The sequence below is a fragment of the Rutilus rutilus genome, assembly GCF_951802725.1.
Source record: "Rutilus rutilus genome assembly, chromosome: 10".
Classification (NCBI taxonomy): Eukaryota; Metazoa; Chordata; class Actinopteri; order Cypriniformes; family Leuciscidae; genus Rutilus; species Rutilus rutilus.
The window spans coordinates 4,729,698-4,755,902 of NC_140215.1; the positions used below are offsets into that span (position 1 = coordinate 4,729,698).

Here is a 26,205-nt window from a genome sequence, read left to right on the forward strand (position 1 = left end):
TGCTTTTTTTCCCTTAGTTAGTCAGAGCAAAAGTGGATGTTACTTGCTCAGATGACATTTTTACGGTGAAAATTCTTATGTTGGTCTTACTTTCAAAAAGCAGAATCTGTGATTGCGAATGCCAGTATCCACACCGGCGCGGCGACTGACAGCCGCACATTCTCCTCAAAACATCGGATTCCGCGAATAACAGCAATTGCAGATTTAGAACAGAGATGGCGACAAAGAAGAAAAACTATGGACTGCAGCTTTAAATATACATGCATGTGCAGGGCTGTAGTACTCAAGTCCAGTCTTGGACTCGAGTCCGGACTCGAGACCGTTTTTGTATGGTCTCGGACTTGTCTCGGACTCGCTGGTATTCGGACTCGGACTTGTCTCGGTCTCGGCCACTGGTCTTGCCAAATATGGCTTTTGGTCTCGACCGAGTCCAGGTTTTTTAAATTATGTTCCCAGTAATAACGTATTATTGTAGTATGCTTCCCGAAGACTTCCGCAGAAACCTCCGTAGATGATGACCTGCGCATGTTATTTATTTTCTACTATTTACTGCGATACCGGCGCATAGCTGAAATAACAGATCCGTCTATTCACTGCCGATTATAATATCAAATTGCTATATGGACTAGTGACTGTGAATATTAAAGACTGCTATCAAAGTCTGATTGTTCAGCGAGTCTCTGCAAATGAGTGCAGGTTCATGTACTACACATACTCAAGTACACGTTCATCTTCAGCATTTCATCGTCAGATACGCTTAGAAACCCGCCAAAATAAAAGTTCGGTTTAACGTGAAGAAATTATCACAGATATATTTTACTGGAGTGAAGCTATTGTCATTTAGTTGCTCAAATGCTCAGTACTAGTACCTAGCAGTGGTAATAGTAGTAGGTTGGTGTTTGTATATCAGTTCTAACACTGCTATTATGAGGTATCACCATATGTCATCGTTCTGTTTTCTTTAGATTAGAAGATTATATGATATCAAGGGGAATATCTATACTTAAAAATCCTGGGTGTTGTGACACTGTTTTTGCTTTTAGATCAACAAATAATAACCCAAAATGATTGTCTTGATAATGTCATGCATAAGACTTTTTTTTCCTGTCCTGTTCTGGACTCGGTCTTGCCTCGGACTCGAACCTTTTTGGACTCGGTCTTGTCTTGGACTCGAACGTCTTTGGACTTGGTCTTGACTTGGACTCGACTAGTCCTGGTCTTGGGCTCGACAAAGGTGGTCTTGACTACAGCCCCATGCATGTGTATTTAAATATACAAAATTATTATACACAGTACACACACATATATATTATGTAAACACAAACTTTTATTTTGGATGCGATTAACCGCGATTAATTGTTGCCCAGCACTAATATATATATATATATATATATATATATATATACACACACACACACACAGTACCTGGTTATCCAAACATCTACTACACCTTGTTCAATGTCACATCTGTTTAGGACATGGTGCATTGATAATGTTTTTTTCTTCTGATCAAAAGGCCTGATAATGCATTTACTGTACATATACAAGTTGATTTTATGAAAGGTGAAGTCTCCATATTACCAAGCTGTGTGTGCGAGCTCCTTCGGCGCCTGCTTTAACCGCTGTTCCAGAGCTCCAGCTGTGCTATTGAGCCCAGTGGACTTATTTAGCAGATTGACACTTGCATTAGCCTAATTTTCTCTAGTACTAGATTATAATGACAGCAATCATCACTGGTGTTGCTCTCCACCCCTCCGTCTCTCAAGTAGGTCACTTAACTGATCTTACTCTAGGCGGATATACGAACAACAATTTGAATAGGTTTATATAGCCGCTCCCACATTATGATGCATAGTGGGTTGTCAATGGCACGGTGGACCTTGAAGACTAAAAAGGATTTTAAAAAGCAAAACCATCATGCTGGCAGCGATAAATCCGTTATGGAGCTAATAAAAAGTAGTCTGTAGGGGTGTGAAGTAATCTTAGCAGACAGACGGAATAAAACCAGATTTTAGTTAGTGATTGTAATGCTTTCATATATATATATATATATTCCTCCTATGCCATGTAAAACTTTTGTAATTTCCATATAGGGCTTTGATATTATCATTCAATTGCTTTCTAACTAGCATCAGAAAATAACAAGGGGTTGTTTTAGATATTTTTGCTAAATACACACAAATCAAATTAGTATCATTGAGTATATGTGGACTAAACATGCCTTTACATCAGGTAATTATATACTGTTGGCAAAAAAAATACAAATCGTTGATGGACAGACTTCAGAACAACAACAAAAAGACAAATACCTTATTGTTTGCATGATAAATTGATCAATCAGATAAAAAGATAAAACAATTAAAACGGTAAATAATTATTAAAAATAATAAAATAGTATTTTAAATAATTATTTAATTGTTGATGAAGTTGTTAACTTATTGCAATGTAGGAAAGGATCAATTATGATATTGCATATCAGGTAAGTATATCGTTGAAACTTGCCTCATCCAATCAGAATGCAGAGGTGAAATCTAAATAAATATAAGAAAAATAACAGATATAAATTGAATAATATAATATTTATAACATATAGTTGTTAGTGTATCATAATTTGAAGAAAAATACTATAAATAACATTTAAAAATAATATAACAGAATATAATTAATAGAATATTACTTGTTACTGTATCATATTTTGAAGAAAAATATTTTTTAAAATAACATTATATAATATATTAGTTGTTAGTGTATCATAATTTGAAGAGAAATACAATAAATTAATTTTAAAAATAATATATAATAATATAATATAATATAATAAGTTGTTAGTGTATCAATGTGAAGCAGTTGTAATAGTTATTATACATTTGTTATAAATCATTTTATCTTTTGGTTTTCGTCCAGTTTGAGTTCAAGTTTCAAAAAAGAAAAGAAGATGCAATGAGATATGCTTCATGATCTTGCCAAAAAAGCTTAAAAAAAAGTTTTTAGGGGACAAACATTGCCTCTTAAAAAAAAAAAGCACAATTTCTGCCACCACCGCCTGCAGCGTCTTTAGCCTGAAATGCGGGTGTTTGTTCTTCTGCCTGCCCGGCTGGATATTTTGACACAGCCATCGCCAGCGGCTGAGACCTGACATCTCAGAGACAATTTTCTCACTGTCGTTATGTTTTGACAGTTTTCGGAGGTCAATCTCTCGCACTTAAAAGCAGCGAAAACTGCGAAAATACACTCCCAAAAACACACAGATGCTCTGCGTGTACAGTGTGGCCTGCCAGCCTTCGAGATGCTGTGTTATAGCCGTCCTGTTCGGCCTGTCGTCGTTATCCAGCCAATCGATCTCGAGCCACAGAGAGCCCTCGTACTTGACACGTGTCTCCTGCTGGCTCCAGGTGATATTTTCACCCTGTGGCCAGAGAAAATCAGATCCCTGCTGCGGTTTTCTCACTTTTCTGCTCACGGGGGCCTCTGGTTCTCATCTATCTGATCTGATATCCCTCATTTCCCTCAGGAGACGTCCGCTACATAACCACTTGACTGCAAAAGACCTAAACAGCCAAACAAACAGGGGGAAATTCAAGAAAAACCGGCAAGAACACGCCTGGGTTATATTTCAGCCCCAAAATCATACCGGAAAAAAATAATAATTTGCTTAAAGAAAATGGATGCATTTTAGGATACTTTGCATTATGACATTATTTAAATGATAATCAGGCACATTTTCATAACAAACGCCATTACAATAATAGGTAACTCTTCGGTTTAGGGTATAATTCTCAATATTAACTAGTTGTTTATTAGCATGCATATTACAAGGATATTGGCTGTTTATTAGCACTTATAAAGCACATATTAATGCCTTATTCTGCATGACCATTTTCTACAGTACATCCCTTAATCACCCAATACCTAAACTTAACAACTACCTACTAACTATTAATAAGCAGTAATTAGGAGTTTATTGAGGCAAAAGTCATAGTTAATAGTTAGTTAGTGAGAATTGGACACTAATCTGGTGTGACCCAATAAATCAATGAAAACTTCAAAATCAAAACAAAGCTGTATTGTACACATTTAAGTATTTACACCTAATAGCATTTTTTTGTCTTGTGAGTGCACAATATTTAAAACATATTATTCAAAAGTACTCCACATATATATAAAAAAAGAGTTAGTGCACCTTTAAGAGCAAATAAGTTTAGGAACATTAGTTTACACTCAACAACAAGAACAATTAACTAAAGAACCATTTACGTTTTTCCCTCTCTGTGCACTTCATTTTCCTCTAAAGAGCTGCTAACTAATTAGAGTATGACTTTAATTGAGGGAGTTAATTTAATTCAAAGTCCATCTCTAATGAGGTTACACTCTGTCCAGTTTTGTCTGGTCTGATAAATGGGATGGTAGTCTCTGGTTGGGATGTTAAGACTCACAAATCAAAAGGTTTCAAGCTGAGTTTGCTAAAGATGAACCTAAATTACAATAATGAATCGGTTGAAAAAACAGACACATCCAAGTGTGTGGAAAAACTCAGTGTGTAATATGCAAATCATGCCAAATTGTAAAATTTTCCTGATAAATTGTGCATAAAGTTGGCGCTTTAAACCAAATCCACCTTCACAGCATCTCCCCGTTTCAAATAAATGCTGTTTTTTTATTTTCTATTCACCAAAGAATCCTGAGAAAAAAAAAAAACGTATGATAAGCAGCACAACTGTTTTCAACATTGATAATAATCAGAAATGTTTCTTGAGCAGCAAATCATCATATTAGAATGATTTCTGAAGGATCATGTGACACTGAAGACTGGAGTAATGATGCTGAAAATTCAGCTTTGATCACAGGAATAAATTACATTTGACTATATATTCAAACAGTCATTTGAAACTAATAATATTTCAAGCCTGCTTAAAGATGCATGAGAAAAATATCAAACCAAGTGGCATTTATTTTAAAGAAAATAAAGCACTTTTGAAGCAAAAATCCCCAAAATTGATAGATGCACAATATATTTACTGTTCATACATCCTCTAAAAGCACCCCGAGACGTTTTTAATTGTTCAAATATGTTTAGGCTCAACTGTATGTAGTTGAGTGGCGTGTTTGTGTTTTGCTTGGGGAGTTTAGGCATTGAAGGGATGAGAGAGCGGTGTGTTGTAGTTGAGGAAAACTATATGCAAGGCTGCATAAGGTGAGCATAAGAGACTTCTTTCAAAAACATTAATCTTACAAACCCATATTAGGTTGCACAGACTAGTCGACTTAAATGCTCCGCCGTGATGCTTTAAGCTTGACATCGACTAGTCGTTGATCATGGCCTATAGAGGGCGCAACAGGATAAGAAATCTTTGAAGTCCACTTTTACTCTCCGTTTCCAACAGTTAAAATGACAACGAAATGCATACTCTGAGAGCGCTCCACAAGATATGTTTGATTATACCATCTGGATGCTCAAAATTGATCGGGTGAATGCACGTTATAAACAGCTTATCGTACACCTAAGTTAATTGCGTTATAAACTAATGCATTGTAACTCAAACACATACAGACAGTAAAGCACGCATGCAGATTGCATGCACACAGAAACATTCAGTAGCGCATAAATGCATTGTTAACACTGTTCTGGGATTTATCAATAAAATAGCTTAGAAACTGAAATGTTCTAGCATATATTTCTTAGTAATTAAAACCCACAGCTGCACTATTAGTAGAGAGATGCTTCCAAGTAGAGATAATTCACTCACTAATGCATTATTTATCTGAATCTGATTAAAAACTAGCAGAATCTGTGAGAAATACGACGACCCAAAGACAAATGAACTGATAAAAATAAGCTGTTGTAGGAGCAATAGCCTTACGGGTAGCGCTGTATCAGAATCTATAGCTGTGCACAAGACAATCCGTGTTCGAGTCTCTGTTCGAGGTTCAGGCTTATTTGTCCATTGATGACATCATCAGCAACTATCACATAAATGTCGACTTAAAGTCGTCCAACCCCTAATATACATATCTTTAGGCAACTTTGCAACTTTGTGATGCTATTTACATTGAAGCCTTAATGCGAGTCCTGAAAGCGCTTTAAAAGTGCTGGACTAGACTGTCTATCAGAAAAAACACAATCTAACCCGCTGAATTCACAACTGTGAAACGCAGTTAAATGTAATTCACCCTCCATAAGAGACCTCAAATCAAACGCAGCCTCACGCTTCCGGAGCTTCTTTACACACTGGCGGCGCGTAAAGAGCTTTGAGTAAGACTCCAGCGAAGACGTGAGGCAAGGACAAATCCGTATCATATTCCGCCACAAAAGCTGTCAGAGATGATCGGCCAAACGCCTCATTGTTGGGTAATGGGAGCTGACAGGACTCAGCTAAAACCATTGAGCGTGAGCTGAGCCAGAGCGACAGTAGCAATGCCTTCACAGCCAGCAGGCCGGATAACAACACCACTAGTTGATTAAATGTGTGTGAAGACTACACACATGAGGTTCAGCGCTCCCCCGGTGCCATTATCTTAGATCCACTACTGCTTACAAAGAGAGTCAAATCGCTTACAATTATTCTAACAGGAAAATAAAACCCAAAACGCATCCACTGGGAGTGAGTGGACATTATCTTTAGTAAGTCTGAGCTCAACCTGAGGTGTTAAAGGAGAAGACACCCTAACCCTAACCCTAACCCTAACCCTAACCCTAACCGCTAATAGAAAAATGCATGGGAGGAATTGCAGCACTCAATAGGGAAGTTGTAGATGGTACTAAAACACCAAAAAGAAATGTAATCATCTTGCTACGGTATCAGAAGTATGAAGTGCCGACTTTCGAACAGTTCCATGTATTTGAACACTCATGCTTCCCGGAAAATACAGATGCTTGCGTGCATTCTCAAACCTCTTGTCTTAGTGAGATATTAATGTAAATGGTTATTTAAAGGGATAGTCGTTTCCCATTTACTTCCATTCTTTTTTGACCGTACAATGGAAGCCGTTGGGAACCAAAACGGTTTGATCTGATGATGAAACATTGTTCAAAATATCTTCTTTTGTGTTCCACAGAGGAAAGAGTACAGGTTTGGAACGACATGAGGGCGAGTAAATAATGATAGGATTTCTTCCTTTAAATAAATGATGAATTTAATCTCAGCATTAGACTCTGCAGTGTAAATGAACCCTAACAGATCTGCTGCTGTTTATTTCATTTTTAATATTAATTCATCAACAATCGACATGGAAAAGAGAAAACCACTTACTGCTCATTTATTTCCCGGTTCTTCAATACTCATTTGATTAATTAGTTTAAAAACCTGAAGCAATGTTTACTCAATTGAGAACTACTTGACGGCTACTGTACACAACAGTGATTTAATTTGTTAACATATATATAATAACATTTAACTTTACATAAAAGTCTATGTGTTGAATAACAAACTAGCTTTTGCTGTGGTAGCAATATCAGCATAAAAATGCATGAAATTTCACCAATACTGGTTTGAACAGGGTGATGCACCATTCGGAACTGAATTTAGAACGCCTTGTGAATTTTAATTCAGTTACTGGATCTGAACTGAGCTAGCAAACAGAAAGCAGAATCGCAATTCGAATATGAAAGCAGAAATTTAAATGAATTTGAGAAATTCAAATACCTAATTAAAACCAGAAAAGAAACATTTGTCAAGACGATGGATGGATGGATGGATGGATGGATGGATGGATGGATGGATGGATGGATGGATGGATGGATGGATGGATGGATGGATGGATGGATGGATGGATGGATGGATGGATGGATGGATGGATGGATGGATGGATGGATGGATGGATGGATGGATGGATGGATGGATGGATGGATGGATGGATGACAAACAAAACCTAAATGACCACTAACTTCTGGGTTTTGATGCAAAAACTAAAGTTTACTTCAACATTTCTTCAGTTCAAGAAACTCAGGATCATTAAATCCAGTACTGTGTAAAACTATGAGTCTGGGCTGAGAGTCAAGCAGCAGGAACAGAGAGTAATGCTGGACTTAAGCATTCATTAACATGTCAAGGTTAGAATAATTACACCTGCCTGAGCTCTCTCTCCACTTGGCCTGTTTCTAGAGAGCAAGGGCTTTGTGCACTGGATAGGGGGTCTAGGGAACATATGGAAGTGTTTGTGTGTGTGTGTGTGTGTGTGTGTGTGTGTGTGTGTGTGTGTGTGTGTGTGTGTGTGTGTGTGTGTGTGTGTGTGTGTGTGTGTGTGTGTGTGTGTGTGTGTGTTTTGCGCTCTATAATGAAGTGTTGGGAGGAGCAAGTGGATGCTGTTATCACATCAACCCAGACCCTATTACACACGAGAGCGAGGACAGCTTCTGTGCAGAGAAACTTTCTCAAACAAACTATAGCATTATCTCAAATGAGAATGTGGGGGAAAATAGTCTGTGGGGCTTATTTATATGAATAATATATGGACATGAATTCAAAAGTAAATCAAAAACACAATATTGTCCATTCTAATCTCTATTTTTTGTGTTTGCATGCGTTTATGTGTTTCTAATAACAAAACCTACAAAGATAAATATGTGCCAGTATAATAAAGCAATATGACACAAGAGGCCGTTCACTGCAGTGAGGTTACAAAGCAGAACTCTCTTAAAGGGATAGTTCAACCCCAAAATTAAAATTCATGCCATTCCAAACCTGTGTGACTTTGTGTTTTGTGAAACATGAGAGATTTTGTGTCATGTTTCAACTGTGAAACACAAAAGATGATATTCTGAAAGAGTCCATTGGCTTTCATTGTATGGACAAAAATAAAAAAAAATATTTGTGTGTGTGTGTGTGTGTGACTGTGTGTGTGTTCCACAAAGAAAAGAAAGTCTGGAACATTGGAATGGTTTAGAATGACATAGAGAGTAAAAAAATACATTCTTTTATCATTTAAATTTAGTCAATATAACAAGTAGTTCCACATCTGTCTGGTTACCAACATTTTTCAAAAAATCTTGTGTGTTCAACAGAAAAAACTCATTCGGGTTTGGAACAACTTGAGGGTGAGCAGCCTAAATGATGACATAATTTTGTATTTTTTTGGGTGAACTATCCCTTTAACACAGATTGTGCATCACAGGTGAGCGCTGCTCATCCAATCACAGTTCAGAGTCAGAGTTTTTGCTCACGCAGGTTTCGTCTCTCGCACTGGCGAACTGAAGAGGATCTAAATTCAGAGCAATATCTAGAAATCCATCCTCTCTCTTGAGAATTCCTCGCTCACTCTCGCCCTTCTCTCCGAGTCACTCCACACAACACTTATTATCTTATCAAACACCGACATTTTTCTGTCCGCCGGCTGAATCCCAATAAACCCCAGATTTATAGACTCATGCCTCTGTGTACCTCATGATGAGATCGGGAGATTTCGCACCGCGTTCCAATTTCAACAAAGGAATCTATCAGAATATCAGGAAACCAACGTAATAACTTTCCGTGCTAAACAAGCCAGCATTGTGATAGTTTGGACCGCTGTAATTCAGCGCTTTCATACTTCACATTAATCCGTGGATTCAGATGGTATCTAACGCAAACACTTCCACCGCACCGGGTCTGTAGATTTATTCAAGCGTTATCCAACCTTTTCACACAGCCAAACAAAGACCTTACCGAAATCCCTTTCACAATCGAGCCAAGTTTTCAGATCAACTTGGGTCAAGATCCGCTTTGGATAAGTAATCATAAGAGACCGCTTCAGCGATCAGCCTTCATCGATTCACTTGCGTGTATTTACGTCAAGAACTATTTGCAGAGTTAATTAAAGTCATTTTAAATAATTTAGCAAACAAGTCTATCCCTCGCTTTCCTGGCCATTATCCTGATCCGTTCTGATGAGCCGAACACCTGCTCTCGCTGCTGACCTGACTGTGCAAATGGATGCGAGCCATTCATCTCTGTTCTCCTGCATCTGTTTACCTCTCTCACTCTCTCTCTGTGATGAGGGTTCAAACTCAGCTTTCCGTGAGGCTTGATTAGGCGCCCGTTTTTGGCACTGAATCAATGTTGTTTATAAGTTTCAATGCTGAAAATTGAAAAAGCTCTTCACACGGTTCATTCTCTGTCAATCCAGACTGAGGCTGTTGAGGATAATTGGATGAAAGACAGAAAGATTTCAATGTAATGATTGGTTCTGAGCATGCCTGTGAACCACACACACATTCTGTGGACGTTTTTCACAATTTCTGTGCTGATTCTTCTGGATTTAAACAGAGTAAAAAGTGTTGCACCATGGGATGGATGGACGGATGGATATCTCATCTTGTTCTTGTTATACTTCTCTCTGCTGACGTATGCAAGGCCACACTGCAGTTAAGCCAATAACATTCACTTTTCACCATCCAATCAACGACTGGTGGACAAAATCAAGTCCCGGCCTACGTTTTTCCCTGTTCGATAAGCTGCTTTACTCAGGAAAAATGTTTTCTGTTTTATGCTGACTTTAAATACTTAAATACTACGTAAAAAAACACTCACTTCGGCTTTCCTGGCCATAGACGTGATCTGAGAACAGATTGTGGTCTCTCTTTTGCACGGTTTCAAACACAAATTCAGGCAGGGGAATGCAAACATGAGGTCAGGGTTAAAGGCCGTCTTCCCACGCTTACCCAGGAAAGAAATGCATTAACACCATGCACTTCAACATGAGGCGAGCGATGGAGTGAAAGAGATCGTTTAAAAAGAGACACACACTTCTTCCAGCGGCACATACACACTCTGCTGTTAGGTCACTTTAAACAGACACTCTTTGCAGATAATATATGTATGAAGGGTAAAGGGAGAAACAGCAACGAGCTCGCTCACCTTAACCTCAGGACCATGTTGACCGCTCCCTGACCACTCCAGGGTTTATCCAACGGTTGAACCTGGACAGAAACACAAAACATTATGGTAAGTTACTTGCTAATGCTAGTGTTCTGATTGTTGAGGTTAAAAGATCTTTACACCACACACACGCTGGTGATTACACACAGGTCTTGAAGATATCAGGGTTATATTGGAGATGTGAAGCAATAAAATGACTCTAGTCAACCCATATTAGTTGAGTAACAGTGTCAAACCTACACAGATATTGGGTAAAACAGCTTAATAGGAATCCACAATATATCACCATAACTGCTATTAGCCATTTTTAGAAATCTTTTAATTTGTTTTAATATTACAGTTGATGAATGATGATGAGTATTTATACTGGCCAATATTGCATATTTTTACATTTAGATTACCTTTGAAGTCATCTAATGCTCACTAAATGTCTGTTGTTACTGACTGTAAAGCTAAACTATAACTAAAACGATTAAATTATGTTTTTATTAATTGATAACGCAGAAATAAAATAGATGAAATACTAGATGAAAATTGTATTAAAATGATACAAATTAAATAAATAAAAATTAAATAAATGTAAGTTGGAGCGCTATAAATGACAAACTCAAACAAAACAAAAATAAAGCAAAATATATATATATATATAAAAAAAATGATACAAATGTAAAACGCAAATTACTGAAAAATTTAACTGAAATTAAAATGAAACCTGAAAATGATTTTTATTTTATTTTAAATATCAATACATACTATACATGTATAAAAATTCACTACAAATTTCCATTTTTCATTCTGTACATTACAATGTTGAGACGCCTAAATTCACTTGTAGCGTTTTAAAATGATTAATTTTTAGTTTTTAGTGTTTTATTTTTCATTTATTCAGACAAAATAGAATAAATTGAATTAATTTAATTAACTTAAGTATTTAATTTGAACCGTTAGCCATAAAAATGTTTTTAATATTTTGATTAAACTGAATAATTGTTATTGATGCAAATCAACATTTCTCTCACTTCATTCAACATTTTTATCACAATGCATCAGGGGTTATTACTAACTAAAACTAAAACTTAAAAGTTGAAGCACTAAAATTACTAACTGGAAATAAAACTAAAACTAATTTAAAAAAAAATGACAAAAGCACAAACAAAATGACTAAAAACCAAGCTAAAATTAAAACGAAAACTAAAAATATAAAATAAAAGCTGATAAAAACTATAATAGTATATAAATAACACGAAATGCATCATAGGATTGCTTTATTCACAAAGGATGCATGCAACATGGCTGGAGACTTTAACAAAAAGCTCCCATTTCAAACAGTCTTTGTGTCCGCAATGCAGCTATGAAGCCTTGAAACGCTCGCTCCGCAGGTGGCTTGCTACAGTAGGTTTTGGGATAAAGACTCTGCACATGTTGCTGCAGCAGGTCTCCTCTCTCACTCTTTTTATTTGAGATATTACATTTAATAGGCTCCCTCAAGGCCGGTCGGCCCCCAGGGTCGTGTCCAGCCAGCCCAGAGACCAGCACCAGGGCCACCGAATCAACACACATCACAGAAACACTGTCAGCCCTCACCTGGGGATGCTGAATGGACAGGTCCTCTAGCGGGAGACTGTTAGCATTCACTTCTCCCTGCAGAAGAAAAATGGAGTGCTTAGAAGTGAAGAAAGACATCTCTCCGCCCCTCACTGTTTCTTTTCATTCCCTTCAAGGACAGTTCTTTCAGCAGCTGGGGAAATGGGTTTTCTACAGCCTCAAAGCCTGAACCAAAAGTCATGACATTTAGTGATCCAGTGGGAGAAAATATGAGTGGAAGATCGCTACGCACACACAGACATTAGGAAATAAGTTCTGTGTTTGTGCTGCTTAATTGCTATTTGTCCAATACGGTCGAATGGGCCACGCTTGTTAATTATTTAATATGTAGTTTATTAGGCAAATAGCGCAATCCCTCGATACTCTTAATTAAATGATCAAACGATACTTCAGTCGTTAATTAAATCTATTCACAGGCAAACATAGTCAGTCAAGCCTGATGTATCTGTGAGCTCACATTTACAGCCTTTACAGTTATCTAGGATTTTAGCCGTAGGGGAAATTGAGTTTAATTAATTACAATTTTGTTTTTTTAAGTATCTTATGCTTACCACGGCTGCTTTTATTTGATCAAAATACAGTAAAGTTTTGAAATATTATTACAATTTAAAATAACTTTTCGTCATTTATTAATTTGATGGGAATGCTAAATTTTCAGCAACATTTCTTATTACCATCAATGTTGAAAATAGTTGCACTGCTTAATATTTTAAAGAAAGTTCAAAAGAACTGCATTTATTTGAAATAAAAAAAACTGTTTCCCGAAACCATACTGTCACAAATAGGGCTGGGTATCGATTCAGATGTTCCAATTCGATTCGATTTCGATTCGCAAGCTCTAAATTCGATTCGATTCTCGATTTGATTTCGATTCTAAATTCGATTTCGATTCCCAATTCGACTCAATGAATATAGATTTAATACAAATCCTATATTTATAAAAAAGAACGGTGAACATAAGTTTACAAGTGGTTAATTAATAAAAAGAAATTAAGAAATTAATTGGATTTTTTGCCCAGCCCTATAATGACATCACGCAGATGGTCGAGTAATAACTTCTTTAAAACAATAATTTATGCTAGATTTTTTTTTGCTATAAATTACGGACATTACGGCACTCTTTAAAAACGGCGCTTTAAATCTCTTGACAAACTAAAAGACATAAATGACATTTGTAAATATTCAAAATAAAAGATTTAGGGCCAGATTTAATAAACAGGGCAAATTAGCATTAGCCTTCCCCTCATAAAAAAGCGCAGATGGGAGTGGAAAGATCTGCGCATGATCCTAAGACGACACGGAAATTAAAGGGGTGGTTGATTAGGATTTCACTTTTTTAATTTTAGTTAGTGTGTAATGTTGCTGTTTGAGCATAAACAACATCTGCAAAGTTACAACGCTCAAAGTTCAAAGCAAAGGGAGATATTTGCTTTTACAGAAATCGCTTTTTAAGGACTACAACAAACGGCTGGTAGGGACTACACAAGCTTCCTCCTGGGTTAGTGACATCACAAACCCTAAAATTTACATAAACCCCGCCCCCGCAATTTATAGATTATCAAGACAGAATATGCTAATAAATGACTTGAAGATAACTACACATAAGCTACATAAACTCATCAACTAACCATTCAGAAATGTCCTGTTGCTTCTACATGTTGTCACTTCTACTTGAGTCTCTCCATCATTGTCTGACTCCGGTTTGAACATAAAAGGCTAAAAGTTTTTGAATTTTCAGTGCATGTCTGTGTGAGTGCAAGCTGTTGAAGCTCCGCCCTCTGTGCCGGGAGCAGCAGCTCATTTGCATTTAAAGGAACAGACTCAAAACGGTGCGTTTTTGCTCACCCTCAAAAAGTGACAACTCTAACATGCTATATACAAATATCTGTGGGGTATTTGAGTTAAAACTTCACATACACACTCTGGGGACATCAGAGATTTATTTTACATCTTGTGAAAAGGGCATTATACCACCCCTTTAAAGATTTTTTCCCATAATGACCAACACAATCTACCAAGAGCAGCGCAAATTAGCGTCTGGTTTAAGACTTGCTTTTTTGGGGGGTAAATAAAGTGCAAATAGCCTGCCGTGTTGGCAGAGGCTATTTACACTAACTCCACCCACCAATGTCTGGTTGGACCAGACAAAAGAACACATGTGACCTCTCAGCAGCAGTGGCGACTTTTAATAATAATAATAATTAATAATTTGTTACATTTATATAGCGCTTTTTCTGAGACCTCAAAGCGCTTTAAATATGGAAGGGGGGGAATCTCCTCAACCACCACCAATGTGCAGCATCCACTTGGATGATGCGACGGCAGCCATATTGCGCCAGAACGCCCACCACACACCAGCTTACTGGTGGAGAGGAGACAGTGATGAAGCCAATCAGTATATAGGGATGATTAGGAGGCCATGATGGACAGAGGCCAAGGGGCAGATTTGGCCTGGATGCTGGGGTTACACCGAAGGACATCCTGGGATTTTTAATGACCACAGAGAGTCAGGACCTCGGTTTAACGTCTCATCCGAAGGACGGACTTTTGACGCGATTGACCTGAGTTTGCGAACCCGAACTCATTCCTCTCCCTCTTCCCATCACATATCAGATTGGAAAGGCATTTATTTCCAATAAAAATTTAGAAAATATGTGATAAGTGGAATTAAATTGCCTAACTGCAGTTTAATAATAAAGTGTTTATCGGGTAGGGTTAGGGAGGGCTTTATTGTCCCAATAAGGCATTTATTTAATTAATATAATCATTTACACTCAATGGGCCCTATCTTGCACCCAGCGCAATTGACTTTGTACACCGACGCATGTTTCATTCCTATTTTGCACCCGCGCAAAGCGCGCTTTTCCCTCCACAGAAGCACGTCGCTAAACTAGGGAATGAACTTGCGCTCTCTGGGCGGTTCAGCGCAAAAAAGGAGGCGTGTTTTGGCGCAAACGTTCCCTGGTGCTATTTTACTGTTCCATAAAACAATTGCGCCACTGGCCAGAAAAAACCTAGTCTAAAGTCAGTGGCGCGTTGCGCGTTGTTCATTATGCTATTTTAAGGGCGCATGCTTGACCATAATGTATAGAGTGCATAAACGCTCATACACTGTGATTCTCTAATCTACACAGAAGCAGCAGTTTTCATTTTTGCAAATCATATTATTACAAACGATAGATAGATAGATAGATAGATAGATAGATAGATAGATAGATAGATAGATAGATAGATAGATAGATAGATAGATAGATAGATAGATAGATAGATAGATAGATAGATAGATAGATAGATAATTTATTATAAATATAATAATTTATTATAAAAGCATACATCTAGCTTACACATTTACCCACATTATTATATGCCTGTTTAGCCGAAGCTAAGTTGGGTGTGTTTCTCCCATCCCCAATGTCACTTCTCTCTCTTTTACGGCCGTGACGAGAGCGGCGTTGCTCTCCTCGGCTGTGAACCGCTCTTGACGCGCGCCTGGCAAATCCGCCGTTATAATAGCAATACGCCAAGGAAAAAGTGCGTCTGCTCTTAAAGGGAATGTGAGATGATGCTCTGATTGGTTTATTTCACGTTACGCCCAAACCACACCTATGAATAATGAAGCTACTTCAGACCAACCCCTTTTAGATTTGCGCCCGGCGCAAGAGTCATTTATCCCGCCGGGAAAATAGCAACAGCGCCGAGACCCGCCCACAAAGTTACTTGCGCTTTGCGCTTTGACACTTGCGTTTCAGATCGTTAAAATAGGGCCCAATATGTTACTATAGCACACCGTCTTATAATGTACAAAAATATTGAGGTGCAAATAGTATCTAACTACTATTTACACTTATTGCAAAGAAAATGCTGCTATTTTTACTTAGTGTAAATAGCATCTATCACTAAGAAAATGTGCTATTTTCACATAGTGCAAACAGCTGCTGTCGTTAAATAATGGCACATATACCAGTAAACTGACGAGCGCAAACCTTAGCAAATCACATTCATTTAAATACTCTCCTCACATAAAATTTTCGTCTGAAAGGGAAACTCCTACAAACGCATATGCAATAAGATCAGCCGCAAAAATAACTCTGTCCGTGCCTTTTCAGCGCTAATTTTTCACTGCGCGTCTTTAGTAAATCCTGACAGTAGTTTTTTACCGCCAAAAGAGAGTTTATGCTGGCGCGAGCTGTTTGTAAAATCTGGCCCATAGACTGCACTGAATGTTAGCTTGCTTAATTTGCTTAAGATAGGGATTTATTAAGTCCACGTCATGTCAAACTATGCCTCTAACCACAGGTTAAACTTTGGGATGCTGTTTGCGAATGTTCATAGGAACTATGGTTTCAGGAAACACTGACTCGTTTAACAACGCTAATAACGATGGAACTTGCGACCATGGTTGGCTAGCGATGCTTTCGGGAAACACACCCCTGAGTGGTTACTAGGTGTTTGCTTACTAGCTCAAATTAAAAGAGCCCTTCCCAAACTCCATACGATATTCTGGCCTATAACTATCGCCCAAGACGTACGTCTTTATCTGCCGGGTTCATTGTGCTTATGAAAATAATAGTGCATTGGCAGGATTTAAAAAAAACAACCTAAACAACGACTAAATCCCTATTTGTCTACATAAATGAACAGCCCGTACTACCAAAAAAGAAGGTCGTTTCAGAGGCGGAGTGAGTTTTGATGAAAGATTTTAAAGACAAACATTTATTGTCTTGTGCTGATGAATCATTCACAATATAGCCAGTAAATTGCATTACAAATGTAAACAGGGTCAGTTCTGATTTCACACTCACAGCAGCGATGCATTACCACACAACTAATTAAAAAAAAAACCATCCATTTCAAAAGACAAAGAAAGAATAACTGTAACTTACATGCTGGTTTTCCTCTTTGACCCTGCGTGACTGCAAAAGCAATAACGAGACAGGATTCAATTAGGTTCTCGCTCTCGCACAAAGTACGACAGACAGATGTAGCTATTTGTGTGGGAGTGCAATCAGCACTTGCTCATTTGCATTCCATAATAAACAATAAACACAAGAACAACGTCTCCAGCTTCATTAGCAGCCGCTGATTTGCGGACGCTTCGCTTCAGGGGCTCTGATTGTTCCTTCCTGGCGAAGACATTTTAGCATTATATATTCCACATTTATGAGTGAAAAAGGCCTTGGGCTTTGATCAAATGGTGTGCGTCACCCGTATGGTACAGGCAGGGCGTTTATGATCAAATATTAAGGGAGCTTGAGGTGAAATGCTTGGCTCTACATCAGAGGAAGTGCATTCGTTCAAATCTCATACGTGGGTTAATAACAAATGCATAATAGAGGCTTTATTTATACAGTGAGGTCCAAATGTCTGAGACCACTCATGAAAATGGTTTAATTTTGAAATTTTTTAACTGAATATAACATCTTCTGAAGACAGATAATAGATTTGGTTGAGAAACACACTTAATTTAAGCATTATTCATAATCTTGATAACTGCTGCTATTGGATTATTCAGTAAATTGGAAAATTTGTGCCTGAATTTTTCAAACAATTTGAATTTATCAGAATTTTTCAGATAAACTTATTCATTGAAATATATCTTTATATACATATATATAAACATATAGGGTGTAACAGTACATATATTGGTGGACCAAATTGGTGGTAAATGTACCAAACTCGTATTGAACCGTGACCTCAGAGCCAAGGTACGTACCGAACTGTGATTTCTATGTACCGTTACATATACATCCATTGGCATCCACTCACCCTTCCGTGATTGACGGCAGCCTTCCCCTCTTCACTTCTCTCGTCCATTTCGTCATCACTCCATTCCCAGTCTCCATCCTCGGTCTTGTGCAGGTGACCGCTCGACCCCGGGACCCTTCTGACCTGCGGGTGTGAACGGGACACGCCGTCAAACTCACAATAGTGCGCAGCAGTTACCGCACACTTTTCCAGCAGACGTGGTGCTGAAAGTATTTATCTCATTCGTTTTCTCCATAAGCCTTTCAAAATATTAATAAAGAGATCTTGAACCAAACCAACCAGCTCTGAGATGAAGCACATTAAAACCTTTAATTTGAAGCGAAACATATGAAAATCAGAAATTAACTTGAATTATTAAACATATCTATCTATCTATCTATCTATCTATCTATCTATCTATCTATCTATCTATCTATCTATCTATCTATCTATCTATCTATCTATCTATCTATCTATCTATCTATCATCTATCCATCTATCTACCTACCCATCTATCTATCTATCTACCCATCTATCCATCCATCCATCTATCCATCCATCCATCCATCCATCCATCCATCCATCCATCCATCCATCCATCTATCTATCTATCTACCCATCTATCCATCTATCTATCTACCATCTATCTATCCATCTATCTATCTACCCATCTATCCATCTATCTATCTACCATCTATCTATCTATCTATCTACCCATCTATCCATCTATCTATCTACCATCTATCTATCTATCTATCTTATATAAATACAGACACATATACACCTTTAATAAGGGAATAAGGGAACTATTAATTTAATCCCAACTTTCTAAACTATTTTATATTTCAAACTATACTTTTTAAACAATAATATTATATTTAACTACAATCACACTGACTTGTTCCTACAGAAGCATATCAATGTTTAAGAACTTCAGAGCTGTAGGTCCAACGTAGTATGTTTACAAAAGATTGTTAAAAAATCAATTTTTCTATGGAGTAAATGAATGGCATTTGTACTTTCAGAAGCCTACGGTTGTGCTCTACAGCGTCACGCGTCGATCTCAGCAGGGCTCGAGTCTGTCAGATACAGTCTGTGCTGAACTTACGGGGCTTATTTCTCTGGGTCAGTGAAGTGATTCTTTGAGGCCTGCTCAGTGTCTGTAACCAGCGCTGAAATATCCCACTATCTGTTCTCTTATGCAAGGCACATCCTTCAAAACATGCTAAAGCTTTAATCTGGCCTACATCTCAACATCCATCGATATTCGGCAAACCAGGCGATCAGCTCAGCTCCTGAAAAGATGCAATTTTGCTCAACAAGATCCCAAAGTTCCTGTCATTTACACAAGCCTTTCTCAGTCTGGAAAGCCCTAATCTGATCGGCTAGCTTTACACAATTTCTGAGGATAAGTGTACACAGGTTTTAATATCATCCAGTCATATTTACAAGGTACCAGGTTGATAAAATGAACACTTTTGAGGAAGAACTATTCTGTTATTGTAAAGGGAAAGTATATATAATATAATATAATATAATACAATATAATATAATATATATATTGAAAATAATAATGGTTCCTTTGACAATTTGCAAAGTAATGGCAAATTTGATTTGTATTTATTATACTAAACGAATGATTAAAAATAAATACTATACTTCTACTTAATAAAAAATATTACACTTGTGTGTATATGTATATAAAGTACATATAACAGAATATATATATATATATATATATATACACACATATATACATACTGTATGCACACACACACACACACACACATATACATATATAAACAAACTTTTATGTTAGATGCATTATCGTGATTAATCAATTTGACAGCAGAAAGGTTGTATCAAATCATATATTATATTTATGCTTGGACAAAAAAAGGCAAAAAACATATAGTACTCTGTAAACATGCTAGAAACATAATCACTGCAATAATGATCCAATCATCGACTCTTAAGCATTTGCCTATTTAAATCCAAACAGCGACTATTTTGGCAGTGTATATGTGTGTGTGTATATATATATATATATATATATATATAAACACTTTATAAACATATATGTTAGATGCGATAAATCGATTTGACAGCACTTATATGTTCTTAAAAATATATGAGAATATATCTATATTCTCGAATATATATAGTTATTAAGTATTATTTACATTCACAATATACCCTTTTTAATGTAAAAATAATAATTGTTTTTGCAGATAAAAAAAAAAAAACATACTCAAAAAGGTAAACCAAATTGTCACCAGTATAGCAGTATTGTTTTAACCTGTATATCACTCACCCCTATTATTGTTTCTACCTTCCTCTCAATAGCACATCAAATCAAACAAACTGTACCTGAACACTTTTCATGTCTGTCAGATGATCTCTTCTGGTCTAAAGAAGGATCAAAATCACGCGACTAGAAGAGTTATAGCTAGTTCCATCCCTTTAATCCCATTACAAGCGATAACTCTATCGAGAAGACCTTAAATCCTCTGGACGTCTGTGAAATATGATGCACTAGACTGTGGGTATATCAGACAATATGCAATCAATGCACTTTCTGAAGTTATTGACAAAATCATATCGGCCTGATCGAGAAATCCAGTCGACACGTCCTCAACCCGATACATACCCATCCCGACCGCCCTGTCCTGACACAAAGACACATGGTCTTCCAGGAGATTTACTCAGCTTCCACTTCAAGACAAGAGGTGAAATACGGCACACACACACACACACAAGTACATCTAGAAGCGAGAAGCAGCAAGTAAGCATTCAGCGAATGAGATAACATGTACCCGTCTCCCAGAATCCTGCTCTGTGTTCTGCTTCCTCGGCTCTGGATCCTTCAAAATAACACACAGATAAACAGAGCAACAAATAAACATGAGCGCATGATGATGACAAACTACACCTGCGGGCTGTGTGTTTACGAACAACACGAGTGGGTCAGCGGCACAGAGCTCTTCAACACACACTCGCTGTCATTTACAGACGTTATGTAAGCTCAAATACCCAGTGGTAAATTGCTCTCTTAGAAAAATGTAATGTGCAATCGAGTGTTGTGATGCAGACATTCATTCACACTGTACACTGGTCCATCTCGATTTACTTCACCTTGTTTTCTGGCTGCACTACTGTATACTTACTTTATATGCTTTGGCAGTACAGTAAACGTCAGTCGAGCCACTAAAGCTCTGCTTAATTTTGACTGAAATGAAGATTTAAGAAATAAAGATTGTTTTATAGCAATATATTTTGATTTACATTTTTAATACAGCACCAGGTATAACTCAGCAATCAATAACAAGAGCTTATAAAAATTTCAGCTGAAAATAACTCAAAATAATGTTCTCCACCGTGAGTCAACACATGCGTCCACTGCAGAGATGCTGCAAGTCAAACCAGCGAGCTGTTGCGCCCCCTACTGGACACAGACTACACTACAACCACTCAACTTCACTTGCTGGACACAAGAATTATACAGATTTAAAATGTAATCTTATTACAGGTGTAAGTGAAGACAGAAGATAACACTTATCTCTGGTCACAATAACACGATCTTGACTTTCTTCAATGACAGATTTGCTTCAGGAAAATCTAATTTGATGAGACGGTAGATTGAAGGATAATTAAATAGGATAAATGACAGGATACAGGATGATATATATATATGCCATTTTAATGAGTCTATTTTTTTAAGTTGCAAACATCAAAGATGAGATATAAGAGGAAAATATATATTTTTCCCTTTTTTTTTGATCATTGGTGAAGTAGGAAGGAAAATTAATAGAATCTCTTATTAGGTGTTTACAACATGAAGAAAAAGACTCAAATGAGATTAAAAAAATGTAAATGTTGAAATTGTAGGAAAAATACAATAAAACATTGAAAAATTTAAAGCATAATTTTTACTATTAACAATTTATTTCCAAGCAAAAAAAATAAATAATAATTTACTATACATTTATCTTTTTATAATTATTTTATGTTTTAAAATATTAATAATACTTGAAAAAAAAAAAAACATATTGAAAAAAAAAAAACATTAATTTTGTTGTCATGTGAACCAGGAAACAGGAAATATCACGGGCCACGTCCAAAATCGCATACTCTCTTGAGAAGGTACTTATTTTGAATAAGTAATTACTTCACGACCGCTAAAAAAGTATGTTCTATATAGTATGAGTGTGTGACGTATGAATGTAATCTGGATGTACTACATTCAGCTTGTTGCCCTTATCACGTGACCTACCAAGGTCATCGTTTTTTTTTTTTTTTTAAGGTCAAAAAGAGTAAAATATTTGTGTTTAATGTTAACATAACATATTTAATAAATTATTGTTTGTCAAAAAATATTTGACCTTAGAAAAATCATCGTGATTTTCGCAACGCTGCTCAAATCTGTATCGCTCAAGTGGACGTCATTGAACGCTTTGAAACTCCAAGGTCAAATACTGATTCTCTCCACAGTGTCCTGAACAGAAGCGCAGCTGCTAATATTCAAGTCCTCACGGTGAGGAGAAAGAAAGAGAATGACAAAGACAGAGTGAGGCAGACAGCCATGTAGAGAGAGAGAGATAAAGGAATACAGACAGTGAGGTAAGGAAGAGAAATGGTGTTTGTCAGGAGTTGTTCAGGTCAGAGAGTCCTTACATGACAGCATCTTTCTCCGAGGGCTCCGGCTATGCTGACTGGATACATAATGTGGGAGTGAGGCAGGATCGACACATCAGACACAAACACATCAGACACCAGGTGACAGAAAGGACACGCACACACTGCTGACACTGACACATCTTTCATCAGAATATTCATGAGGACCGGGATTCAATTTCATAATTCACATATTTAGTACGCTACACTCTGGTTTCACAACGTGGCTGCGTCCAAAACCTGGAAAACACTGCCTCTGCCGGCAGTACACTAACTTTCTGTTCATGAAAAAAAATTAAAAAGTCATGGTTTTCACAAAAATATTAAGCAGCACAACTGTTTTCCACATTGATAATAATGTTTCTTGAGCAGCAAATCAGCATATTAGAATGATTTCTGAAGGATCATGTGACACTGAAGACAGTGCTACACACAGGCTATTAAAGACAGTATTGTCTGTGACTCAACGACAAATGCTAGACTAAGACACTCTCCTCCGCTTCTCAAATACATAAAACATTGGCCTAAATATATATAGTGTTTGTTGAGTAAAGAAAATGCTCTACTTATTCAAACAAACAGTTCTTTATTTACCCTTGCATTGCAAACAAGCAGAGACGCTCGAAAATGTGTGCAGCACTTCATTCACGATAGAGGCGGGTCCAATTGAAAATATGGCAAATGTAAACACGTGAATTTCGCAAAAACTCCCATTTATCGCAAAAAAAGTTTTTACGCTCGCATGAGGTGGTTTTTCAGACCATTCGAAAAAGAAATATTTCGCAAACCTGCAATGGAAATAGTTTTAGCGCATTTACAGGTCAGCTGACATATAGATGGCGCGGTGTGGTTGGACAGAATACGAGACAGAGTTCTTTATTAAATTCATAAAAGACAAAATATTTACAGGAATACTGGATTCTAAACCTTAAAGAAATGCCACAATCGAAGCAGATATGAGGGAGAAACACCCAGAAACACCTCATATGTGCCGCTCCAAGTATAAGGGTCGTTCCTTACCATTAATGCTTGGATAACACGCCTACGTCACCTTCGATTAATAATAATGGCCAGTGCGGAGGCTGAGATATACAGTGCAATGCATAAGTGAATACACCCATGCTAAAGTTGACAAAAAAGAGGAATAAAAAATCATATTTTGGAAATGGAACTTAATGCCTTAATTTAAAAAATTAGGAAAAAATCCAACCTTTAAGGACACCAATTTTCTTTGTGAATGAATAATGTATCGTAAATAAATAAATGTTCTTCCTTAAAATACATGGTGCATAAGTGAGTACACCCCTATGTTAAATTCCCATAGAGGCAGGCAGATTTTTATTTTTAAGTATTTAAAAAAAAAATTTTTTAGGATACTATGCATCCTGATAAAGTTCCCTTGGCCTTTGGAATTAAAATAGCCCCACATCATCACATAGCATTCACCATACCTAGATATTGGCATGGGGTACTTTCCATAAGATCATCTCTCAATGCAAATCAAACTAGCTTTTAGGCTAACTGAAATAAAATCATGCCAATCTCTAGGTATGGTGAAGGCTATGTGATGATGTGGGGCTATTTTAATTCCAAAGGCCAAGGGAACTTTATCAGGATGCATAGTATCCTAATTTATTTTTTTTTTAAATACTTAAAAATAAAAATCTGCCTGCCTCTATGGGAATTTAACATAGGGGTGTACTCACTTATGCACCCTGTATTTTAAGGAAGAACATTTATTTATTTACGATACATTATTCATTCACAAAGAAAATTGGTGTCCTTAAAGGTTGGATTTTTCCTAATTTTTTAAATTAAGGCATTAAGGTCAATTTCCAAAATATGATTTTTTATTCCTCTTTTTAGTCAACTTTAGCATGGGTGTATTCACTTATGCATTGCACTGTACATAAACCTACCAACGTCCGTCGCCATGATTTTTGGAATTACTTATCGCGAGAGGAAAAAAATACGTTTTAGCCGCATAACATCGGTTAATGGAAACTTCCGTCATTTCGCAATAGTTTTTTGTCGACATTGTCATTCAGAAAAAAAAAAACGCAAAAGTTTTGCGCAAATCTGTAATGGACACGCGCCTAGTGAACCATCACCTGATAAAGCTGGATACTGCCATCGACTAGCAGAACCCAACAGCATAGAGACCCGCTGACCTCCAGCGATTCAATCACTGTTTGTGTGTGTGTGTGTGTGTGTCCCTTAAAGCTGTTTGTTGACACAGTTTCAGTTGATGAGCTTCACTACTGTACCATCCCACTAACAACTTCAATTACACAATTGAGGCACTACAAATAATGTTTCAGATCTCCAATTAAACCTACATTTCCCAGAGGTTCCCTTTCCTGAATACGACTCCTCGGTTGACTGCAACTCTTGTCAAATCTAACAAGTATGCATGGGCTCCGTTCCACCCAGACAACAGACCCTACGTCGGTTTCTCCCTCCCACCCATTAATACTGTAATTCATTGAGAAGAGTCTATTACTGAAAGCGCGACTAGTTTTCCCAGAGCACTTCAGACAACTAAAACACCATCACACATCAACAAAATCAATTCTAAATGGATCTGCTGTAGTGATTATTCTTTACAAGTCAGACTAAACATGTCTGTGTGGCTGCACAGTAATCTGCCGGGTGGCTTTTAAGTGCACTCATTCGGTCATCTACTGGAATAAATCCCTTTATCAGTACAAAACACCTTTTTTTTGATGCACGCAAGTCATTCAACCTAAAAAAAACACTATTACAAATATACCACAAGGCAGTTTGCAAAGAGTTTCTCTCAGTTCTTTGTTGTTTGCTATGGCTAAAATGTTATATATTTAACACATAGTATTTTTCAGTCATATACATATATCTCCATATTTATGCATTTGCTATATATTGGCTTAAAAAGGAGTATTCTTAATCAAAAGAACAATCATTTTAACCAAACTGTCACTGTAACCAACTAGATTCAAAGTGTTTAATGCTAAATTAAAATACAATAATAAATCACCAGTTACACTTTATTTTAAGGTGTCATTGTTGCAGTGTAATTATATATGTAAGTACTGAGTAATATTAAGCAACTACATGTACTTACTATAGGGTTAGGGTAGGATTAGGGTTTAGTTTAGGGTTAGTTGCATGTAATTATGCATAATTTACTGTTATTACTATGGTAAGCACATATGTAACAAGGACACTGTAAAAAAAACTTCCATGAAAATTTTGACTAATTAATTACTCAAACAAATCATTGAATCGTTGAGTTTAGAATCGATTCATTGAAACAAGTTTAAATTCAATTATTTAATTATAAACTAATACG

The 26,205-nt window shown here is 36.9% G+C and overlaps 1 protein-coding gene across 2 annotated transcripts in view; it reads right to left on the reverse strand.

Moving 5' to 3' along the window:
• stk39 (serine threonine kinase 39) overlaps positions 1 to 26,205 on the reverse strand; it is a 90,628-nt gene that overhangs the window by 20,686 nt on the left and 43,737 nt on the right. The window contains exons 11-15 of one of the 2 annotated variants that reach the window (XM_084421955.1): positions 21,017 to 21,064; positions 18,222 to 18,344; positions 17,339 to 17,368; positions 12,435 to 12,491; positions 10,830 to 10,891 (exon numbers count right to left, since the gene is read on the reverse strand). In XM_084421955.1, the coding sequence (XP_084278081.1) occupies positions 10,830 to 10,891; positions 12,435 to 12,491; positions 17,339 to 17,368; positions 18,222 to 18,344; positions 21,017 to 21,064 (320 nt within the window). The remainder of the gene's footprint in view (positions 1 to 10,829; positions 10,892 to 12,434; positions 12,492 to 17,338; positions 17,369 to 18,221; positions 18,345 to 21,016; positions 21,065 to 26,205) is intronic. The other variant, XM_084421956.1, reaches the window with a different exon arrangement.